The 24,468-nt window shown below is 40.8% G+C and overlaps 1 protein-coding gene across 2 annotated transcripts in view; it reads left to right on the top strand.

Moving 5' to 3' along the window:
- Positions 1-24,468, top strand: part of DNAI3 (dynein axonemal intermediate chain 3) — a 78,595-nt gene that overhangs the window by 20,213 nt on the left and 33,914 nt on the right. For both annotated transcript variants that reach the window (XM_037060944.1, XM_037060945.1), the window contains exons 6-13: positions 1,740-1,898; positions 2,943-3,142; positions 8,743-8,859; positions 12,119-12,309; positions 13,111-13,235; positions 15,169-15,258; positions 17,308-17,394; positions 18,217-18,345. In XM_037060944.1, the coding sequence (XP_036916839.1) occupies positions 1,740-1,898; positions 2,943-3,142; positions 8,743-8,859; positions 12,119-12,309; positions 13,111-13,235; positions 15,169-15,258; positions 17,308-17,394; positions 18,217-18,345 (1,098 nt within the window). The remainder of the gene's footprint in view (positions 1-1,739; positions 1,899-2,942; positions 3,143-8,742; positions 8,860-12,118; positions 12,310-13,110; positions 13,236-15,168; positions 15,259-17,307; positions 17,395-18,216; positions 18,346-24,468) is intronic.

Here is a 24,468-nt window from a genome sequence, read left to right as displayed (position 1 = left end):
ATAACCAAGAAAAATAAAGGAAAGCAGAGAATTTCGAAATATCTAACACTTTTTAAACTAAAAGTAATCTTTTACTTAGCCTTAACATTTTTAATTTTATTTTTATGGTTGTTTTTCTCTGTGTTTAAATTTTTCCTATCAGTCTTGTGCTGCTTAAACACAGGGACACACACATCTGAGAAATGTGTCGTTAGGTGATTCCCTCATTATGGAAACATCACAGGGGGCACCCACACAATCCCAGATGGTACAGCCTGTTGCTTCTAGGCTACCGTTACCGCTCAAACAACACGAGATTAAATCAAGCGCAAGACAAAATGATGCAATCAAGATATGCGGTAAACTCGAGATGTTTGCAGTTGCTGTCGAGGTACCTCGGCCTGTTGTGTCTTATAGCAAACTATTCTGGTAATAAGCAGAAAGCGTACATTCTACAATAATGATAAAAAGTATAGTAAATACATAAACCAGTAACAGTACTCGTTTATTATCATAGGCAAGAATCATGTACTGTACATAGTTGTATGTGCTCTACTTTTATATGTCTGATGGCACAATAGATGTGTTTGCACCAACATCACCACCAACATGTAAGAAATGCATTGTGTTATGAATTTACCACAGCTACCACATCTCCAGGTGATAGGAAATTTTAGCTCCGTCATAATCTAATGGGATTGTCATCGTTGACCACAATGTCATTATACAGCGCATGACTGTGTATAGTGAAATATTTTCAAACATATAGAAACATGCAGAGAGTAGTATAACAAATATCCACACAGTCACTACCCAGAATTAACAAACATTAAATGTCTGATCGTAGTTACTATATTTTTTTAAAGAAATAAAATATAATAGATAGGGCTTCACTCCCCCTTGTATCCTCTGGAATTCCACTTCTCTCTACAAGGAACCATTATTCAAAAGTTGTTATATTTTCTTCCTGTCCATGGTTTTATGTTTTTACCATATATGCATGCTCCACAAATAAAGTATTTTATTACTGTTTTACAAAAGTCACATAAAATTATGCAAATCATTCTCCAATTTTTGTTTTTCATTAAATTATAAAATTCTAGGCCACTATCCATGTTGATATATTTAGATATCACATATATATACTGATTAAGTTTGTTTATTGCAACTGCCTTATGGGATTTTATTTTATGATGATAACACAAGGTATCAGTTCACTTCTATTGATAGTTACTCAACTTATAGATAGATAGATTATAGAGATATAGATATAGGTTTTGATATGTCAACATGTGTCTCTATGTATCTTCTTGTGGACATCTTGATTTTAAAATATTCACTTATTATTTAACGTATATCATGTTTATTCATACTCATAATCCTGTTATCAAAAGAAATTTTATTAAGTCAGAGGGAGCTAGTTTTATATTTGACATTCAGTTTTAGTAGTCCATATTTATCAAGGTGTACAGTAAATGCTGTCTTATTATCACACATCTTTTCCTTTTTTACTCTCCCATTTTTTATTCTGTCATATTCTGTCTGTATCCTTGATATCTTTGTTTTGTTCCTTGTTCTTCCTTTTTCTTTTTTGCTTGGTTTCCTTCTCATAATTGAAGAGCATGAACCAACAAAGAATAAAAATAATACAGAAGCACTTAGTGAATTTATATAAAAGTAAACTTTGTTGCAAAACATATAGATGCAGCTATAACCTAAATTTGGTCATATATTTTAGAATGTTATTTGTGTTACTCTAGCCCCCAGAAGTCCCAGAAGAACAGGAGGAACATAAAGAATTTAAAGAGCTTGCTCCTGAAGAAATATTTACCTATAAGCCACCCTGCTCTAAACCGTGGATTTCTTTGGGCAGTGAAAAAGAGATCGAGGAAGAATCAGTTAAGGAATCTACGAAACAGGTCAGAGGCTTGATTTGTTACCTCTAGTCATCGCCTCCCTGTAGCTGAATAATATTTGTTCCTGAAGGACCTGTGAGGCTTTCATATTTGCTATAGTCACATGGTTTCTCTTTGGATAGACGAATGGTCTTTGTCTTAGGTATGCATTATGGATTGAACTATCTCCACCCCCTAAAAGATATGAGGTCCTAACCCCTAGAACCTCAGAAGGTGACCTATTGGGAAGTGGGAGGGTGCTATTCTGATAGCTGGGGTTCTTATAAAAAGGGCCATATGAAGACACAGAGACACAGGGAGAAAGAACAACTTTCTTGAGAAGGAGGCAGAGATTGGAGTGCTGATATCTACAAGGCAAGGGACACCAGGGGTTGCTGTCACCACTAGAAGCTAGAGAAAGACAAGCAACAGATTCTCCCTCAGGGGCCACATTAAAAATCAAGCTCCAACACCTCGATCTTGGACTTCTAGCCTCCACAACCGTGAGTGAATAAATTCCTATTGTTTTAGCCACCCAATGCCATCCGTGGTATTTGGTTTAGCAGCCCTGTAACAGAGAGGCATTGCCAGAGCAGCCCTTGAGAAGAGTTGGATGTGAGTGATGTGAGTGTCCCGTGAGAAAACAGGTAAACCAGTGGGAGGGGGCCCTGGCAAGATCCCTGCAAGGTTGCAATCTCAGGCAAAATTTCTGCAGAGGGAAGACTTCAGCCAGAGCCCCTCAGGGAACTCTGGATGGTAAATGACACCTCGGAGTTGTCCAGAAGAGAAGCAAGAGAGATGAGCTTCCCAAATGTCTCCTACCAGTCCAGGATGGGTTGTGATGTAAATAGCCAGTCACTTTCTGCTCTTAGTACCTGCAGTAAAAATGGTCCCCGTAGCCTTGGAGCAGTGCCTCACAGAACAGCAGCAGGGGGTGGCCAGAGAACAAAAAACCCATGGGGCTTGAGGGTGCACAGAAATTATACACAGAGATCACGTAGGCTGCCACGCATCCATTTTTCTCCAGGGAACTGATTATGTTACCTTTACTGCTTACCTGTGTTGCAGATTACATATATGATTTCTCGAAAACGACATGAATTTGGTGCACCGATTAAGTTTAGTGACCAGAATGCTTCTAGTGTGAAAGATGGCTATATTGAATGTACAGCCTACCCAGATAGAAATTTTGTTATTAAGCAACTTGAGAAAGATGTTGGCATGCAAGCAATCCCCCAAGTCATGGACACAAGTACTCAGACAAGATGGTAAGTATGCAGTGGGTTTATGTATTTTCAAAGGCAATGACAGTAAAATCTAGCAATGTCCAGGATTATTTCAAGAGATCTTTATAATAGAAATAATTGATGATGATGATATAGATCTCTATAGAGTCAGTTCAGGAAGTTGAATTGCTTTCAACTATGCCTTTTTGAAATCTTAATAGGGAAATGTGGTATAAGTATATAAGACTGGGTGAAAATGATGGGTGTTGTTAATAATTATAATACTGCTTTCACCTGGAGTATTACAATTGCCTCCTACCTGTTCCATTCTACCTAAATCATTTTGCACACCAAATCAGGTTGTGTTACTTCACTGTCTAAATCTCCTCTTTGCCCCACCCCCATCACACCCAGAGCCCTTGGGACAGCATTATAAAGTTCTTCTTCCCTGTCAAGGCATCGTTGGCCTCGCCAGCCTCTTCCCCCTCCCCCACTCCATTCCCAAACAAGTCCTCTGTGTTCTGGCCCTGTTCTGCTTCCATCTCCCAGAACACTCGCTCTTCCGCATCTTCCTGCCTTTGCCAATGTTGTTGCTCTGCCTAAAATGCCCCTCCCTGCCTTGTCCAACTTGTCCCTCTTTACCCTTTGAGTTCAGTGCCCTCTCTGTGATTTCCTGGGAACACCAGGTAGAGTTGATCGCTCCCTCCTCTGGGACCCCGCTAGACCTTAAAGGTATCTTTATCACAGCACTGAGGATTCATATTGTACTCATCTGCTTACCTGTCTGTCAGCCTAGACCCAGAGCACTTGAAGGCTACAAACAACATTTCAAGCATCAAGCTCTTTAAATGTAGTTTGTGAGTTAATTGATGGGAAATGGATGGTCAAGGGAATGTTTAGAGCTGAGCTTTGAATGTTGTATGAATTTGGAGGTATATTTAGCTAAGCTGTATATTTTAGAAGTAAAAAACATTTTATTTTGAAATGATTTTAGATTTATAAAAGAAAAACCACAAATGTTACATATAATTTGGAGAAAGGGAAAGCAGCCCCAATTTTTTTTAATTCAAGAGAATGGGAAGAACAGAGCTTGCGTGGGACCTCGAGGAGCCCAGCCTCAGTACAGCCAAGTGGGTGGCGGGGTTGGACAGAGGAGTGGTTTCTCTGTGGCAGACGGTAGGGGACTTTGCCAAATTCTGAAGCGAAAGAGAGAGGCAAGGCGGTAAGGTATTAAAATCAGATGGGCCAGGCAGTACGTATTGGAAAGCAGAGGGGAAATAGGCCTGGTGTGGAAGCAATTGGCCAAGTAGGAGTCAGCTGTCATTAAACAGGTGAAAATGTGACCAGTGTCAAAAGTAAGGTGGTGGCAGTAAACTGAGAGGAACAGTGGAAAGAGACATGGAAGGACAGAGCTGTAACTCCCACCATTCAAACAAACAAACAAATAAGACCCTTGACCCTTTCAGCTATCATCTAATTTTTCTGCTTTTCTTTGCAAGAAAACTCCTCACAGCGGTTGTCCACACTCTCTACTTCCACTTCCTCACCTACCACTCTGTCTTGAGCCCATTCTAAACAGGCTTTAGGTCACCATCGGAGAATGGTCTGATTGCCAATCCGATTGTAATACCCCCTCTTTCTCTGCTTCTCAGCAGCATTTAACCTGGTTTACTATTTCTCCCCCTTATGGCACATTTCCGCTTGGCTTACGGACAGCACTTACTGTATACTTCCCAACTCACTGACAGCTCCTCCTCAGTCTCACTGGATCCTTCTCTTCCCAACTTCTAAATATTTGAGGATTCCCCCAGGCAAACACCTTTAGATGTTTTCTCTAACTACTCTTAGTCCCTGAGTGAATTTATCCAGTCCTTTGTTGTTACCCATTCTCTGCTTGCTCATGGCTCCCAAAATCTATGCCTTCAACCTCACTCTCTCTCCTGAACTCCACATGCTTATATTCCTAGTTGGATGTAAAATAAGGGTCTCCAATTTAGCATGCCCCAAAACAATTTTTTTAAAAAAATTCTACTTCCACATCTGAAAGTCACTGAATGTTCCTCATTTCAGTAAGTGGCAATGATATTCTTGTACTTACTCAGACCCCAAACCTTGGATTTTGTTAGGTCTGCCCTCAAAATATATTCATTGCCGTCATGTTGTACCAAGCCATCCTCACCTCCTTGTGGATTATTGTAATGCTTGTGAACCGAACTTCCTCTGCCCGTCCCTGCCCTCCTGCATTCTGTTCTCCATAGAAGAGCCAGACTAAGCTGAATCCCACTTGCCCCTCTGCCCTCCTTTCCCATAATTCCCCTGGCTCACCCCTCCCAGCCACAGTGGCTCCTTGTTCCTTAAATTCACCAACCATACTCGTACCTGTTGTGTTTGTGCTCACAGTTCCTCTACATAGGCTGCTGTTCTCCCATCCTTAGGGATCATTCCCTCCTTCATTCAGATCTCTTCTTGAAAGAGGAATTCCTCAATATTCCTTTATAAAAGCAGCAACCCCCATTTCTATCTGTCCCCTTACTGTATTTTTTCTTCATGGCACTTTTATCACTTGTCTCTCTTTTCTCACCTTCTTCCCACCTACCACTTAGAATTTAGAGTGGAACTGGTCTATTTTGTTCGTGTCTATATCCCCAACTTCTAGGACAGTTCTTGGCACAGATTTATTAAATGAGGGGAATAAAGGACTGTTAAAGCAAAGAAGAAGCAGAGAAATCAAGTTAAGGAAGAATGTCAGAATAGATGACTGGCTTGGGTTCACTGTTAAGAAAAAAGCCATGAGCCCTGGCTGGTGTGGCTGAGTGGACTGAGCGCTGGCCTGTGAACCAAGGATCACCAGTTCGATTCCCAGTCAGGGCACATGCCTGGGCTGCAGGCCAGGTCTCTAGCTGGGGCATGTGAGAGGCAACCAATGGATGCATTTCTAATACACTGATGATTCTCTCCCTTTCTTTCTCTCTCTCTTCCCCTCTTTCTAAAAATAAATAATAAACTAAAAATATTTTAAGAAGAGCCCTGGCTGGTGTAGCTCAGTGGATTGAGCACAGGCCTGTGAACCACACGATCATGGTTTGATTCCCAGTCAGGGCACATGGCTGGGTTGCAGGCCAGTTCCGGCAGGGAATGCACGAGAGGCAACCATACATTGATATTTCTCTCCTCCTCTCCTTCCTTTCCTCTCTAAAGATAAATAAATAAAATCTTAAAAAAATATTTTAAGAAGAGTAATATATACTTGTGAAAAAAGAACAGAAGAAGAGAAGAGCCCTGAAATATCAGCAAGAGAGACTGTGGCCAGGAGAATCAAGCTTAGCATGTGGAGCAGAGTAAAAAACTAGCTTTTCAGATCTACATTATATGGTGCATAGTGCAGAGTTAAAGTCAAGGCACACATACATAGAATCCAGGGGTTGGGATAAGAAATGGGTCAGAAACCAAGGAGGCAGACGAACAGACAGGCCAGAACCAAACAGTTGAAGAGAAAGACAAGGATTGATAGTCGAGTCTAAGCAGAGAATTAGAACGTCAGAGATTCATTAACACCAAGAAGAGAGGGTGAGACTAGAAGGAGAGAGATGGTACATTAGTACCAATAAATCTTAGATTTTGGCAGAAATTTCTTAGCCAAGCCAACTAGAGACTTCTTTTCTGTTCCTGCCAGGGTACAGAAAAGTGACAAGAATGAGTCAGCCAGGGCAGACTCAGGAGGTGGACTCAGAAACGGACAGGGAACTTTCAGCAACAGGGGCTTTAGCAGGCACTCAGTGGCTGCTGGCTGATAGTAATCGACACTTGTTTCTACGCAGCTGGAATGAACAGATGAGAAATAAGGGCAGGTCTTGACCTACAACGTGAAAAAAACAAAGCAAAGGGACTCAAGTGGTTCAAATCTAGGTGACAGAGAATGCTGGTACCACTTACCAAGATTAGGAAATTAGCTGGTCTGAGGAAGAGAAGATGGGGGTATATGACTGATGAAAGAGGTAGAAAGAAATCGAAGGTGAAGTTCGAAGAATAATGACAAGGAAAGCAAGTGTTTAAAGCACTCTTACCAATAACAGGCATTTTTGTAAGCACTTTGCATACGTCAACTCAATTAATCTTCACAGCTGTCCTTTGAGGTAGGCACTACCCCACTTTACAGATAAAGAACCTGAAGCAGAGAGGTTAAAAATGAAAACTCAATATTGGGAGCAATTTAAATTTGAATCAATAATGAGTAGATTTGCTGAGTGACAACAACACAAATCACATTAAAAAATCAGAGTGACCCTTAGCCATGTTGCTACTTTGATGAAAGCGCCAGGTGCCATATAATTTCTTAATCCTGTGAGATAGAATTTAAAGGGTGAAGCTAAGATTTGAACCCAAGTCTCTTCAGTTCCAATGCCAACATTCTTTCTGTGCATCTCTCTGCGTCTGCTATGGATACCGATCTAGGCAGGGGGAAAAGGATGAATTATTGTATTCAATATAAGTAAATCTCTTTTTAGCCCTCTGTTTGACTACTCTCATTCAGTACAGGTACCTCTCACAGAGACATTTTACTGACATTTGCTTTAAGAGCACAGATTAAATACAACCTAATAGTTTATTAAGCACTTAAAATGTGCTAGCACTGTTTTTAAAAGCTTTGTATGTATTCGCACATTCAATTCTTACAGTAACCCTACCTCTGAAGAAGGTACCTGAAGAATTTTATTTAGAGATGAGAAAAGGCACAGAGAGGTTAAATAATTAGCTCAGGGTCACATAGCTAGTAAGTGATCGAATCGGGCTTCCAAGGCAGCCAGCCAGGCGGAGTGCACGCTCTCAAGGACTGTGTCATGCGACCTCTCTGTAGCCCCACACTCTAAGATCAAGGAGCTTCCCCAGTCTGGCAGGCGAGACTGACACAGCCCAGAGGTGCGAGGCCGTGGGTTGCGTTGGAGGGTGAGGGTGAGCTCTGCAAGCGGTCGGCCTGATTGGAGTAAGTTTTTCTCCAGAGACTGTGCCGCCGTTGCTGCCCACGTGTACATTGTTCCTAGTCTCGTACATTTAGAGCAGAGTTTCTTAACCTCAACACTGCTGACGTTTGGGGCTGCGTAGTTATCTGTTGGTGGAGGGGAGGGGCCTTGTGTGTCACAGGGCGGTTAACAGCACCCTGGGCTCCAGTCACTAGGTGTCCGTGGCACTTCCTAGTTGTGACAACCAAAAATGTGTCCAGACATTGCCAAATGTTCCCAGGGTGTAAGAGTGGAACAGGACTGCACTGGTAAAGAAACACTGATTTAGTGAAATGAAGAGAAAGAAAATGATAAAGAAATGTGACAACTTGTTGATAATTGATGAGTGGGGGTAAAGGGTATATGGGAATTCCTTATACCCTTCTTATACATTTCCTGTAAGTTTAGAATGATATTTAAATTATTATTTTAAATAAGAGATTATTGATTATGTTTGAGAGAAATATGCATATAGTTTGAATGGTGGTCAATATCAATTGTCTACAATAAAAAATTCAATGTATAAAATTTAAATATAAAATAATATCCTAATACTGTCACAGAGATAAATCTTTGACCTGTCATGACTGTATTTGCTTTTCTTTGATCTAATATTTATTATTCAATTTTCTTTCAATATATTAGGGCATATCCCAAAACCGCTATTACACAATACTATCCAAGAGAATTTTTAGAAGAAGAAAAAGAAATACTCAGACAATCAAAGCCGTTAGCTGATTTTCTTAACAACATGAGCATAAGGTAAAAACTGTGTTTTAAATTTTTGAATATAAAACATAAAATGTGTATTGTTAGTTAATAATAATAGTCTTTGAAAGCATGGTATACAGTTCCATACATGGTATCTACACAGGTATGAAGCCAGTTACCAGATGTGCATAAGCAAATAACACTGTCTACAGATTCTCAGTCTTTCTTTCACCTCGGTTCCTAAGCAGCATCTTAAACCTCACAAGCAAGGGCCACCCCAAACCGTGTAAACCTGGAAGAAGTATACAGTGGAACGTGTAAGGATGTTCTCCTAACCACAAATTAACATTTATTTACCATGGTTCCTTTTATTTTAAGTTTTTCTCTCCACTCTGCACGGCCCGTCTTAGCTTCATTGAATTGTGTGCGATTACAAAGGTGAGGATGCCGTGGATGACAATGACCATCCTTACAAGGGTGATGTCAGGAACTTACAAAAATACCTTTGTAAATTAGAACTTGAATTCAATTCAGAGGCACTTCTGGGATGGCATCGTCCTTCTCTCTAATTCCTGTGTTGCTGCCACCCTTACTGACGCCGAAAGAGAGGTGTCTTCAAAATGCCTCTGCAGTGGCACTAGGACCCTGGGCAGAGCCCGGTGGCTTCCAGACCAGAGAGAGAGCTTGACAAGTTCTCATCACGTTGACACCAGAGTTCAGAGATGTAGAACCAGTGATGTAAAGGTTTGCCACTTGTACCCAATAGGCTGGTTTCCATTTTGTTCCATAATTAAATATTTGGTGGTCAAGTTCAGAAATGGTCCGAGTTAAGCTTTTTTGCTTTTAAGAAAACATCGTTAGTTCTTTCAGCTGTATTAAATGTCATGAAAATTATCCATGCCCTGGGAGAATCTAGTTCAAAAACTCATCAATGATGCAGAGAGTGCATTAATTATTTGCCACTCGTGGGAAGCATGCTGTAGTTTTCTCCTATGTGGGCAAAAAGGAAAGAGACAAGAAAACCTAAGGTTTCTTTTTCCCTTTATCAAAATTAAGTATTTAAATTTTTCCTAATAGGAATATTAAAAATGAGAAGTCTGTTTCTGTATAACTTGTTTCAAGGAACTAAATGGCCTGTAGTCATTTCTCAATTATCCACATTGTGTATGATCTTTAGTCTGGAGTTTTGTTCTTCCCTTCCATTTGCTGTGTGTGTGAAGGAAGGAGCACAACTCTTTCCCTGAGATACGGGAAGAAGCCAGAACTATAAGAAGAGAGCGGAAATGGGCACAAGAATTAAAATAGCACTGGCCAAGAATAAATACTGCCATTCTTCCCACTATAGCACTGCTTAAGGCTTATTTTTTTTTTTTAGTTTAAATTAATATAACCCTACTTTTGTTCTGGAAAAGAGCTCTTTCACAAAAGAGTTCTTTTTCATAGCGTTTTACCCAAAGTGAACTTAAGGGAAGCCTGACTTGCAAAAGAAGAAAATTATGTTAGAGGAGAGAAACTTCCAGGAGAGTCACAAAACGACTAAGAAACTTTTATTTGGGGGTTAAAAAAAAAGATACCCGTGGACGTTAGCTCGGACAACAGTTTTGCCAGCCTGCAATTCATCACCCTTGGGACCCAGGTGGCAGAGTGCAGGGGAATCAAGAAACAGGAAACCAGAGAAACACACTGTCTTCATGTCTGCCCTATAGATTACGTCCCCATTAAGTCCGACAGGGAAGAATCAGGAAACCAGAGCAAAGGCCCTCTCTCCAACTTCTCCCCCAGAATTCCATTCTTGGTCTGGCTGAAACAGAAATAAAGAAGATTTTGAAAATGTTTACAAACACTTCTACTTGAAATTGGTTTCTCCAGGGTGCCAACCTACCCTACCCATGGTTATTCAAATTTTAATATGCATACGCACCCCCCACGCACCTGGTTAAAAAGCAGGCTCTGCCTCGTCTGGGGTGACTCCCGTGGCTCTGCACTTCTTACAGCTCCCTAGGCATAGGAAATACTCTTGTTGGAGAGATGAAGGGCGAGAAGAACTTAACCCAGGTTATTCAATTAAGCAGTGAATGGTAGTGTTAGTGTTTACTGACACAAGTATTAAATGGTACCCTTGCTCAATCTTGAGGCATATATATTATATTTGGTGTTTATGTATGATTGTCTAAATAAAATGGCTTTTTGCTTATTCTAGGAAATTCCTAATTTACAGCCACTCTTTCGGCTTACCACACAGTAGGCTATTTGGACTTTAAATCGTTAGGGTAAAACCGTGGGTGGAATTCTCGGTGGGGCAGCTGTTAAAGGCCTTGGGAGTGAGTGCAGCTTTCAAACCTACAAAAAGGAGGGGACAAAAAATAGTAGAGTAACTTAGTGTAGCTTGTAGGACAGGAGCCTGTCAAGCCAGGGACCTTAGACTATTAGGAGATGAGCCTAGCACAGAGATTGTTTCTTCAAGAAGCAAGTGGAGTATTTTTAGCAGGATACTTCTGTCTTTTAGGGACTATCTCGTGCATTTCAGGAGGTTTTAGTATTGGGATTAAACACATTAGATCCTCCTAGGCGTTGACAACTAAAACCACTACCACTGTTCTCTCTCTCTCTCTCTCTCTCTCTCTCTCCCTGTCTCTGTCTCTCTCTCTCACACACACACACATCTAAACTGCAAATTCCCCCTTAAGAATCTCTAATTTGTTGTTTTGAATCACACACACACACAACTCTAATTATGTGGTAATATAAAATAATGAGTACACACAATCACTTGGTACTGAATATATAGCTAAGAAAATTGCCTTTTTTGTCAGTTTGGGGTTTTCAGGAGGCAAATAAGACCAGTTCAAAGTGGACGCTTACTGGGGGATACACAGTGAACAATAAAGAAAGGGAAGGAGGATTCCTTAGGGAGCACTTCAGACAGTCTCAGCCAGCCCAGCAGGGAGCTGCAGAGGGAGACCGCCTGCAGGAGGAGCCCGGCTGGAGGCAGAGCCCAGGGGCTCTGGTGTCCTCACAGCTGCCATGCTCAGTGGCCTGGGAACCGACAGAGGCAGGGAAGGTGCTAGAGGCTGCCCACTAACCACATCCTGGAAGCTGAACAGCAGGCTCTTAGAAGTCCTGAGTAGCACACTGCCTGAATGTTTTTCTCTCACGTCCTTATTTCACATGAGGTTAACCCTTCGTTACCAAATATAATTGAGAATATTTTAGGGGGTGCAAATGAAGCAGGAAGAGCTAGTGAAAGCATATCACTGAGTGCTAAAATCCAATGTCTTCATTGCTTTTCTTTTCTTTTTTTTACAAATAGTGTTGAAATAGCCCTGCAACAGAATGAAATCACAAACACATTTATTGATGACTGGAAATGTCTGGCAGAAGAAGAAAGCACCTTTGGGGACAAGACCGATACCCACCTGAAGGAGTACCAGTCCTTCACCGACCTTCATAACCTAACGGAGAAAATGGTCACCTGCGTCTCGTGGCACCCACAGATCTACGGTGAGATGGGAAAGACTGCAGTTCCATTTGGGATGACATTGCAATGGTCTGTTGCTTTCATGTGTGAAAGTGAAAATCAGCTCAACTTCAGTAAGACAACTCCCATTTGCTGAGTGCCAGGCACCTGCTAAGCACTTTCTTTCTGCACCTTCTCTGAGTTGTGTGTCTTCTGAGCAACTCTGGGGTACCCACTGGGACCTCTGCTTTACAAGAATAGGACAGAGCTCACCTCAGGGAAGTGATTGGTGCAGGTCCCCAGCTGGTGCAATGCCCAATCTGGATTTGACTCAAGCCTCTGGGGCGAGGAAGGGTAACTCTATTCTCCCGACACTTGCCTGGCTGGTCACTGGACCAGACAGGAGCTGCACCTGCTTTAGAGCTCTCAGCAGCCAAGGGTGGCAGGCGTGTGTGAAGGTGGGACTTCAGAGGAGGGGGAAGTCCTTGCCCTCCTCTTTCTTCCTCCTTCCCTGTCCCACATTGGCCCTTTCCTCACACACACACACACACACACACACACACAAATTTTTTATGCTAAATATTCTAAGTCTGCTGTTTCTTTTGTACTATCAGTATATCTCAATTTGGAGTGGGCACATTTCACCTGCTAAATAAGCCATGTGTGGCTGCTGGCAACCACATTAAACAGCGGAGCTCTAAAAAGCTCCTGGTCTCCTGTAGAATATTTTCACTCGAGTTTTACCTGAAGGGAGATGAACAGTGACCACGCAGAAGCACAAAGCCTACAAGCTCTTTGCCACACACAGCCGCTGCAGACCTCCATTTTCATTGTGTTTCAATCAGGGCTAATAGCTGTGTCAGTGGCCGTGCGACTCTCCTTTGAAGAGAGAGTTCACTTTTCCGGCAAATTATTGCTGCAGCCATCACTGATTCTTTTCTGGAGCTTCTCCGACCCCATACATCCTCAGGTAACAGGAGGGGCATTGTCCCCGTAATCTAAAAATTTCAAATGTCACTTCCACGTGTCTCTTTTAGCAGTTTCAACCACAAAATGATTTACAGCTCTCAATGTTGTAAAGTTTACAGTGTAAACCCTTATAAAATCAGGCTTTCTTCAATTTGGAACTTGCGATCAATTTGAGCAAAACAAAAGTTTACACTTAATTTACTGAAAAGCTTTGTTAAACAAATCATGTTATTTTTTAAAAAAGATTGTAAGAGCAATAGTCAACTGATTTTAAAGAGCAATCTCTTTTATGGGCTTTTCTGAAATAGTAATTGTTCAAATGCAAGTAGATTTTAGTTTCACATGAATTGCCTCAATTCCCAGGATCACCAGTAGGTGCTGATAATGAGTAAAGATGAGTGTGTGGGAGAGCGATGGGAGCCCATCTGTGGGGACAGCTGCTCTTCAGCTCTCTTACTGCCAGGCGGCCCCACTTATCAAGAGAATCCAGTAACTGGGAATTTTGTGTGAAATCTTCAAGTTTTTAAATAGCTATTCTACAGCCAAACCAAAACACACAAAAGCACCCACCCAAACCAAAGCAAAACACACAACACTCCAAATAAAACAAGGCTGAAGGCTGAGTTTGCCCCATATGGCTCTCTCTCCAATGTCTGCTCAAGGACAGTTCTGCTTAGGGGGAGGGCACCTTACAGGATCAGATGAGTTTTTTTTTCAATGTACTTAAGTGTAATAATAATTTGTTTCTATAAAATATTGGGTAGTTAAGGCTTTCCCTAATAAACCCTAGCCCTGCCTTATTCCTTCTTCCTTAATTCATCTGAATTAAGTCAGTTTTTCTGTAACAAAGCCTAGATACTTTAATTATTATAGACTCAGGAAGCAAAAAGACAACTCTCCAGTTATTTCTTATCAGTCTACTCGGCACAAAAAAATGGTGCCATTCTCTCGCCTTGTTTTCTTTCATTTGCTAGTCCAGTAGCTCAGCTCACAACCACATGAAAGTCTGCCTGACCTTCCAAGCAAATAGCAAGAGGAAAGACTCTCCTTTCCTCTATTTTGAAGAATAGCTTAAAAAGGCAAACAAATAATTTCTTAAAGAAATAATGGAAGTGATTTATTTTATCTTTGTTCTCATCAAAACTATAGGAAAATGTTAAAAGATTTTATTTTCAAAAGTAGAGTTTCTCTAGAATCCACAGAGTAGATTAACCAAGATAATTAACCCACTTCCGGTTTATAATCTTTAGTTCAGTGATGGCAAACCAATGGTCTTGGTGCCTCTATTTTTGGCAGTTATGTTTATATAAGAGCAGTAACCATGCATGTGTTTTGCCTGGTGGTGACCCAACAGTGCCAGCGCTACCTATGGTTACCATACCTGTTCCTGCACTCTGGCATATTCCTTGCAGAGCTTCCTGCCTACCCTACAAGCACTTGACTTAGTTTACCTTCTGGGTTCTGCATTATTTTAAAATGTGAACCCTTATCTCTGGCAACGCCTTCACCTTCTCTCACACAACGTGTTTTATTTTTGCGTGCCCCAATGTGCCAGGCTAGGTATGCAGCATGGAACAAAACAGACACGTACCCCATCTTTCTGGAGCTTACTTTTCATACTTTCAAAAAACATTGATTTCACAGTCTTTTTGTTTATGAAAAATTGTAGGATGTCCCAACAATGACCCATGGAGCATGGGTGAGGGTAGACCCGGTCCCCTTGAAAATATACTTGCTCCCATACCTATGGCTAATGTCCACAATAAAATTCACCAAAAGCAACTCCTCATTCAGGGGTAGAATTTTGGGAATGGACTCCCTGTGTATGTTTCTTATAGATAACTATAAAGTTAGACTTTTAACTGTCTCAACATTATTTTCTAGCCATGATCTTGGGTTTTCTCACTCTCTTGAATTTTGGGGGTTTCCTTTAGTTAATGCTGGAGAGCCCAGAAGACATTTTCTGCTTCAAGTTCTGTCCAAGTAACACTAATATTATTGCTGGAGGCTGCATAAACGGGCAGGTACGCGCGGATTTTTTTCCAGCTATTTATTCATGTAGACAACATTCTGTAATACATTTTGATTGGTAAGTTTTTGAACTTAAGGAGCCAATTGAGCAGAAAGAAGGCATGCCAGCTGTGTGCTACCATGCCACCATGCCTGCAGCTGAAAAGTAAAGATGTGTTAGGAGGTTGGGGGATGGGAATGTAAAAAAATAAAATAAAAAAAACCCTGCCTGCTGTAAGTAAATAAATAAATACATATTACATGTGGTATCAGGGATGGAAATATTCACAGGGTGACCCAGTCATGATAACTGGAACAAAACCAGGTCATATCTATCTGTATTGCTGAGATAAAATCACACACTGGACCAGATTTCATGGAACAACAAAAACCACAAACATTAATACCTCTTAGTCAGAAGGCCTCTTTTGAAATTTTCCTAGAGGTAGAAGATAGCAGATGATACAAAATTTAAACAGAAATTCTCTGTTAACAAACATATATTATTGAATTTTTTGTGTATAATTTGAAATAATGTTTTTCTTTTATTATCTAATTTACATCAAATTTAGATCCTTTCCTAAATTGCCTGTTTCTCCAATAAAGGAAAACACAAGTCTTAAGGCTGTTTTATAATCAAAGTTTAAATTCACTGTGATCCAGGGAATCTGACCATTACAGGGTATGTGGTCTTTCCTGGTGTGGCCAGGAAAACTTCCGGTGGTTGAAATGCAAATGCCCGCAGCACCCATGCCCATCTACCCAAAACCAAATGCATCCAAGAAAACAAATTATCTCCCAGCATTTTGTCCAACAACAGCTGGCAGTCATCACGATGACCCAGGGACCATCGTCCAAGCCTAGCAAACCCTGAAATGCCTTTTTCACTCGTTATGAAGGTTGTATTACTATGTTTTAAAGTATTTTAGAAAAGCAAATGATGACAATAAAAGCACTCACAATTCTGTAATCCTGACACGTTAACATTTTAGTGTGCTGAAATGAATTTAATCATTAAAAATTAATCTAATTAGTGTTGCATGTTATTCTTCATCCTGATTTTCAGAAAATAACCATGACTGTGCAAATTCAGAGTTGGCCATAACATCCGATTAAATAGAAATCATCATTCCTCAGACTTTTTGGACAATTGAGTGTATTTGATTGTGGAGGACAGGCCCTTTGCTCCTGGGTCTAAAACGGTTGTCCCCACAGTCATAGCACATTCTCCCCAACAGAGGGCCAACTCTTCCCAAAGCAGGGGGAATTGCATGCTATTTACCTTGGATTTTAAAAATCACTGGCACTTTTAACACAAGCACTAAAATCAAAGTGTTGAAAATACTTCTATATGGAAGAAAATATTTTTTTACATTGGGTTGGCCAAAAAGTTCATATTTTTTTCTGTAAAATAAAAGACCTATGTTTCATTTCCACCAATAACTTTATTGATTTGGATATGTTGAGTATGTCAGCTATCTCCTGTCTGTTATAACGCTGATTATTCTCAGTTAATGTCTTGATCTGATTGCTGTCAACTTCAACTGGTCTACCCAATGGCGAAGCATCATCCAATATGAAATCTCCAGCATGAAATTTCACAAACCACTTTGGCCATGTTCCATCGGTCACAGCACCTTCTCCATACACTGCACAAATCTTTTTCTATGTTTCGGTTGCCTTTTTACCTTTCTTGAAATAGTAAAGCATAATATGCCAAAAAACATTGCATATTTTCTTCCCTCTTCAATATTAAAATTCACCATTTTTGATGAGCTTTTTTATGCACACTGATATGACAGTTGTCACAATACAATCTAACAATAGTATTTCAAATGAAGTTAAAGACAACTAAAAGCTACTACAGCCATCTTACGGAGGAAAGAAAAACAAACTTTTTGGCCCACCTAACGTGAGCTTTAAAAGTTGCTGACTTGCCTAAGATGTAGGCTGAGTTTCATTATCTCCCAAGGTGATTGATTCATCCAAGTGCATACCAATACGAATAGATTTTTTTCATCTTTAACCCTGAAAATATGTCATAACATTTATTTCTGTTTCAGATTGTCATGTGGGACATTACTGCACATGCTGATCGCATAGAAAACATTAAAACAGGTGGTAGTAGAAGCAAAAAAGCCACACTCAAGGTTAGCTTTTTACAATTTTTTTCTCTTTCGCCTTTTTTTCCATCCAGGAGTTTATCAGAAAGTACACAACAGAGTTGCCAAGTTAAACAAGGACTCAATAGGAAAAAAAAGTGCTGTTTCCCAAACCTTCACATCTGCTTACAACACTGTTCTAAATCACTTCTTTGTGGGCCCTTGACTTAAAACACCACAAAACAGCTGGCACCAGCTGACCCAGGCTGGTAAATTCACTTTTTGTTGGTATTGTCATTAAATAAAACAAAGGGGCTGAGTGCATTTCCTAAAGTGATGTAGTTGGGGGAGCACTGGACAGAAGGGCCATGTACCCAGGCTCTGGGCCACAGTCCTGGAGGCTTGGACATTGCCCTCACCTCAGCAAACACTGAATTTCTCCTGCATAAAATGAAGGGGGTAATAATATCCTAGGATTTTGTCAAGCTGTGGATTCTGCCAGGAGGATCTGGGAAAACTCCCCGAGCTCCCAGCTCGGTTCTTACCCACCATTCGTAATGCTCCTCCCCAGCGCTTCAACATAAATGTCAACTGGTCTCTCACCAAGAAACACAGGCCCACAGCCATCCATGCACAGAAGGAAATACTCCTTCCAATATGGGATCTCACTCATTCCTTAGGCAGTGGTTTTGAAGGGGAAAAGTACGTAATCTTATTACCTAAATATATGATACATAGACACACTAATTTGTTTTTCTTTGAACTAGTATTTCCCCAAGTTATTAATTTTCAGTGGGATGATGAGACAAGTATGAGTTCATTCATCAGCTCTCTGAAGTTAGCACATAACTTTCTTTTAACATTTTCCAGCCCATGTTTCTCCTCGAACCAGACATGAATAAAGAAGAAATGTACATCAGACACTGCGCTGTCTCCTCAATAGAAAATGGACATAAGAAAGTAATTACAGATATACATTGGCTGCCTGACACATTTGAGGTGAGTCTCAGTGGCTTCATAGTTTTCTTCTGCTGGATTGAAAACATTGGGAAGACTTTGTTCAAAGAGAAAGTTTCAAGTCAATAATCCATGTACATTTAAATTGTGAAACAGCCAGGAACTAGGCACCAGTCAGTGGTGTCACTCTTACCAGACCCACATCTGACTTGGCAATGAGAGTAAGGCCAATGTTTCAACTACCATGGTCTAAAAAGCACTAAAAAATGCAGTTGGTGTCAACGCTGATATAATACAATAGTGGAGAAGATGAGGGTTTGATATGTAAAAGTAGAGTGTAAATATTTTACACCCTTAGCCTTGGCAGACTTAAAATTTGTAATGTCAACTATTTGGAGCAGGCAGTTCTGAAGATCTGTGACATAGGAAGATGTCATTTTGCCCAGGCAGTCTTGAACTGAATGCACCCTGACGCTGGGAGACGAGAACCAGCTGGGCAGTGAGTGAGCCCAGCTGACTGCCCAGCGCCCATGCTGCAGTTTGGCTCTGTGGTTCTGTTCTTGACTCACAAAGTCATTTTTGTGAACTTGGAAACTGGTAAGATCCCCAGACGTTTCACTCAATGGCACTAAAGGTCTACTATGTATTTTGAAGAATTAACAAGTGAAAATATATAAGGATATCTGAAACATGAGAGCTATGAAAGATGATTAGCCCTTTAAGGTATTCAAATGAGGTATGCAAAGCAAACAGCCCAGATATACGTTCTGTCAAAAATAAAAGTTTATCATATGGTGACGGCATTTACAACCCAAGGGAGGAATTCTGTTTTAACTCACACCATACACACACTAATTCAGGTGATTATAAAGTTAAATAAAAGTAACAAGTTATAGGAAAATTACAACACATCAGATTAAGATATCATATTTCTGGTATGGAGATAGTTTCCTAAGCTAATTTACATTGGAAAAAATTCAAAGTATACATGTACATTTCTCAATTAAACAATAAAGAGCAAATAACAAAATGAAGAAAAATATTTGTTCCAAATATGGTAAATACAAAATTTCCAGTAAATAAGCAAAAGACAGATACTGACTGAAAAACAATTAGTATATAAACATGAAAATCATTTAGCCTTTCTAACACCAAAGAAATTAATAATAGAGCAACAATAATTTGGACCATTTACATTTTTTATTAAAAACTTTAAATAATATCCTGTGTAAGACATGAGATGGTGCAACCAATAAATTCTAACATCGTTGGTTCCAACATAAAACTTTTAGAATATAATTAATCAATGTGCTTCTTAAGGCATCCAAATGTTCAAACTTTTGACCAGTAATTTATATTTTGGGAATTCATACAAAGAAATGATGCAATTCCTGTCTCAAGATACAAAATTATATGGACACCCTGACAGATCATGTTGAAGGATATCCATAAAAGAAGATTGGAAAAAATACAAGGTAGAATTATATTTTATTTTAAAACCTATTTTCCAAACCTGTATAATATATTTTTTAAATATCTAAACATAAAACTCCAATGCAAGCACATCTTTGGAGTCTCACGCTTTCTACACTAGAGAAGCTTGTTAGAAGAAGAAGCACTGTGGTCTCTAGATTGTTTATCGGATGCAAGTGGAGATTGCCGAGCCTGAAGCAAATCAAGCCACAGTGGTGTCGGCCAGGTTTCCAAGATCCGAGCCCCTGGGATGCCAACAGGCCTTGCCAGCACCTGTGGTCTTTGTCTGACCCCAACTTCCCTGTTGATTTGCTGCCGAAACCCGTCTCTGCTGTTCTGCTCATCGGCCCTACTAGGAGAAGTCGTGTTTCCCTTTGGTTCGAGAGTGGCAGCTTCACAGGTTGCCCCAGAACCTGTCACCTGATATGAGAGCTAGCTAGTTGAGATTTTGGACCTTCCGGGACCCCAAGGACTACTGGTCCTCCTTAGAATTCTGCGAGTGCTAGCAGAGCTGTGCCACTGATGACTCAAAACAGGTAGGTACCTCAACATCCACTGCATGCTGCTGGTGTCTGATCTCACAACAAGCCTCAATGACTTTACCTGTTCAACAGTCTCATAAAGGCTCCTGTTTGGTCTCCAAAAACAATAGTGAAAAGCAGAAAGAGCCTACATTTCTAATAATATTGGGTAATGAAATTATGATACATCATCTATTGATTATAAACCCATGATCGCTTCTCAGCCTTTTGGCTAAGATCATGTGTAGATTATAAACCCATTAGAATGATTCATGAGTACACAGGTAAGTTTTTCAAATTATAATCTCAGCATCGAAATTATATGCATACTAATTAAAACTACATAAAAAGTCATCTGTGAGAGAATGGTGGAAGATGGAGGCAGAGTAGGACAAAGGATATTGCTTACCTCCATGCCCCGGAGAAAGACCAGGCTAATCTGCACAGGAGAGCAGTGGATGCCCAACAGGGACCCAGCATATAGGAGGGCAGGACTCCAGAGACTGTAGCGGACACTGAATGACCAGAGGTTGAGGAGAGGAGACCACCGCAGATCAACAAGGTATGAGGGAACAGCACAGAGGCCGCATGCCCTCCGCCAGGCCGTGCCAGGGCCCTGGCCGAGCGCCCCGGTCTCTGAGAGCCAAGGGCGGGTAACAACAACCCTGGGAGAGAACTAGTCACCAGCACCCTCCCTATCTGGCAGGGCGCAGATTGGAGAAAAACAGGAGAGATCGGTTTGCCTGTAGTGGCAGAGAGAGGAGTGGGCATTGGGAAGCAAACCAGAGAGCTCTGATAACCCGTGGAGTCAGGCTATAGTTGCTGGCTTGGGAGAACTGAGAGTAGCCCGTGCGTTCCCTGTGGCACGGGGTCTGAGCCAGCTCTCAAACAGTCTCGGGAGCCTCGGGCTGCTGGCAGGGCCCCTGGAAGAGAGCCAGTCGCCAGCTCCCTCCCTACCCAGCCGGGCACAGACTGAAAAACCCGGGAGTCAGGCCGTGGTTGTGTGGTTGCTGGCTTGGAAGAATTGTGAGTTGCCCTGTGTGTTCAGCCACAGCACTGGGATAGGTCCGCGCCCAAGTCTGCGAGACCAGGAAAGCCCAGCTGAGAGCGCGCACCCTCACGCCAGACCAAGGCTGGGAAGCCTGGGGAAAAATCTGCTCTCAGTGAGGTACAGGAGAGCGGCACAAGTCTGGATCTTGGGAGGGCACTGGCAAGACCAGTTGAGTTCACCGAGACGCGAGAAAGGCCCCACTAATAGCCCCGCAGGCTGCTGCAGCTAGTGAGACCAGAAGAAAAGGTTTGACCAGCTGGAAATCAACAAGAGGAGTAGGTGGAAGCGGAGAACACCAAGATACCTGCAGGAGACTGCACCACTGAATTTCACAGGTATCCTACCACAGAAGTTCACACCATAAACCCAGGGAACCAGAACAGATCAATTTAAGAAGCTGAGGCCAACAAGAAGGGCAACGCAAACAATGGGAAGACAAAGAAACAATACCCAAATGAAAGAAAAGGAGGAAGTCACAGAAAGAATGTTAGATGAACTAGAGGAAAGTCAACTATCAGATATTGAATTCAAAGCACTGGTTATCAGGAAATTCAAAGAGCTTACAACAAGCTACCAGAAACTACAGGAGAGCTACAATGAACTCTCCACAAACTATACCAACATGAAAAAGGAAATAGAAACCATCAGCAAAGGCCAAGAGGAAATGAAGAATACAATTACTGAACTGAAGAACACAGTAGAAGGTATGAAGAGTAGGATCGATGAGGTGGAAGACCACATAAGTGAGATTGAAGATAGGGTAGAAAGAATCTCCCAGATGGACCAAGTAATGGAAAAGAGAATCAGAAAAAATGAGGAGAGTTTACGAGAAATGCAAGACAATATGAACCATAATAATATACAAATAATAGGAATACCAGAAGGAGAAGAAGAACAAGGGATAGAAAACCTACTTGAAAGAGTAATAACGGAAAATTTTCCTAAGTTGAGGAGAGATAAAGTCAATCGAATAAAGGAATCGAAGAGAGTCCCAAGCAGGTGGAACCCAAAGAGGCCTACTGCAAGACACATCATCATTAAAATGGCAAAACTGCAAGACAAAGAGAGAATCCTAAAGGCAGCAAGGGAGAAAAGGGAAGTAACATACAAGGGGATCCCAATAAGGTTGGCTACTGACTTCTCAATGGAAACATTTCAAGCAAGAAGAGAATGGCAAGAAATATTCCAAGTAATGAGAAACAGAGGCCTACAACCAAGGCTACTTAACCCAGCAAGGCTCTCAATCAAGATAGAAGGCCAAATAAAGAGCTTCCAAGACAAAAGAAGTCTAAAAGAATACGCCTCCACCAAACCAGCTCTACAAGAATTAATAAAAGGGCTGTTTTAAGGAAAGGAAGAAAAAGAGAGAGACAGAGAGGAACACAGGTACATAAATGGCAATGAATAAGTACCTATCAATAATAACCTTAAATGTAAATGGATTAAATGCTCCAATCAAAAGACATAGAATAGCTGAATGGATAAGAAAGCATGCCCCACACATATACTGCCTACAGGAGACCCACCTCAGGACAAAAGACCATCACAGACTAAAAGTGAAAGGATGGAAACAAATTTTCCAAGCAAATGGACAAGAAAAAAAAGCTGGGGTAGCAATTCTCATATCAGACAAAATAGACTTCTGAAAAAGGGCCATAAAGAGAGACCCAGAAGGTCACTTCATAATACTCAAGGGAAGAATCCACCAAGAAGACATTAAAATTGTAAATATATATGCACCCAACATAGGAGCACCCAAATATATAGAGAAAATCCTAGAGGACCTCAAGAAAGATATTGACAGCAACACAATTATAGTAGGGGATTTTAACACCCCACTGTCAAAAATGGACAAATCTTCCAAACAGAATATCAACAAAGATATTGCAGCATTAAACGACACCCTAGATGAAATGGACCTACTTGATATATATAGAGCCCTCCATCCCAAAGAAGCTAAATACACATTCTTTTCAAATGCACATGGAACATTTTCAAAGATAGACCACATCATAGGACACAAAACGAGCCTCAACAAATTCAGGAAAATAGAAATCATACCAAGCATTTTCTCTGATCACAAGGGACTGAAACTGGAAACCAACCCCATAGGAAAAAACCCCAAACACCCAAAAGCATGGAGACTGAATGGTATGCTATTAAACAACGGATGGGTCAAGATTGAAATTAGGGAAGAAATCAAAAAGCTTCTGGAAACAAATGAAAATGAACTCACAACAACCCAAAACTTATGGGACACAGTGAAAGCAGTCCTGAGAGGGAAGTTCATAGCAATACAGGCTTACCTAAAGAAGATAGAAACATTTCAAACAAACAACCTAACCCTATGCCTGCAAGAACTCGAGGAACAACAACAAAGACAGCCCAGAGCAAGTAGAAGGAAGGAAATAACCAAGATCAGAGCAGAATTAAATGACATAGAGACTAAAAGCACAATTCTAAGGATCAATGAATCTAGGAGTTGGTTTTTTGAAAAGATAAACAAAATAGACAAGCCTTTAAGTAGGCTCATCAAGAAAAGAAGAGAGAGGACACAAATAAACACATTCAGAAATGAAAGAGGAGAGATTACAACTGATACCACAGAAATAGAAGGGATTGAAAGAAATTACTATGCAGAACTGTATGCCAAGAAATTTGAAAACCTAGGTGAAATGGACAAATTTCTAGAAAAGTAGAATCTTCCAAAACTCAATGAAAAAGAAGCAGAAAACCTGAACAGGTCAATAACAGCAGATGAAATTGAAGAAGTAATCAAAAAACTACCATCACACAAAAGCCCTGGACCAGACGGTTTCACAGGAGAATTCTACAAAGCTTTTAAGGAAGAGCTAACCCCTATTCTTCACAGACTATTCCAAAAAGTCCAAAATGATGGGAAACTCCCCAACTCTTTTTATGAATCCAGCATCATCCTAATTCCAAAGCCAGATAGAGACACAACAAAGAAAGAAAACTACAGGCCAATATCACTGATGAACATAGACGCTAAAATCCTCAATAAAATATTGGCAAATCGCATCCAACAATACATCAAAAAGATCATACACCACGACCAAGTGGGATTCATCCCAGGGATGCAAGGATGGTTCAATATAC

The sequence above is a fragment of the Sturnira hondurensis genome, unplaced genomic scaffold (assembly GCF_014824575.4).
Source record: "Sturnira hondurensis isolate 20B ecotype Veracruz unplaced genomic scaffold, ASM1482457v3 Scaffold0013063, whole genome shotgun sequence".
Lineage (NCBI taxonomy): Eukaryota > Metazoa > Chordata > Mammalia > Chiroptera > Phyllostomidae > Sturnira > Sturnira hondurensis.
This window is presented reverse-complemented; position numbering and strand designations above follow the sequence as displayed.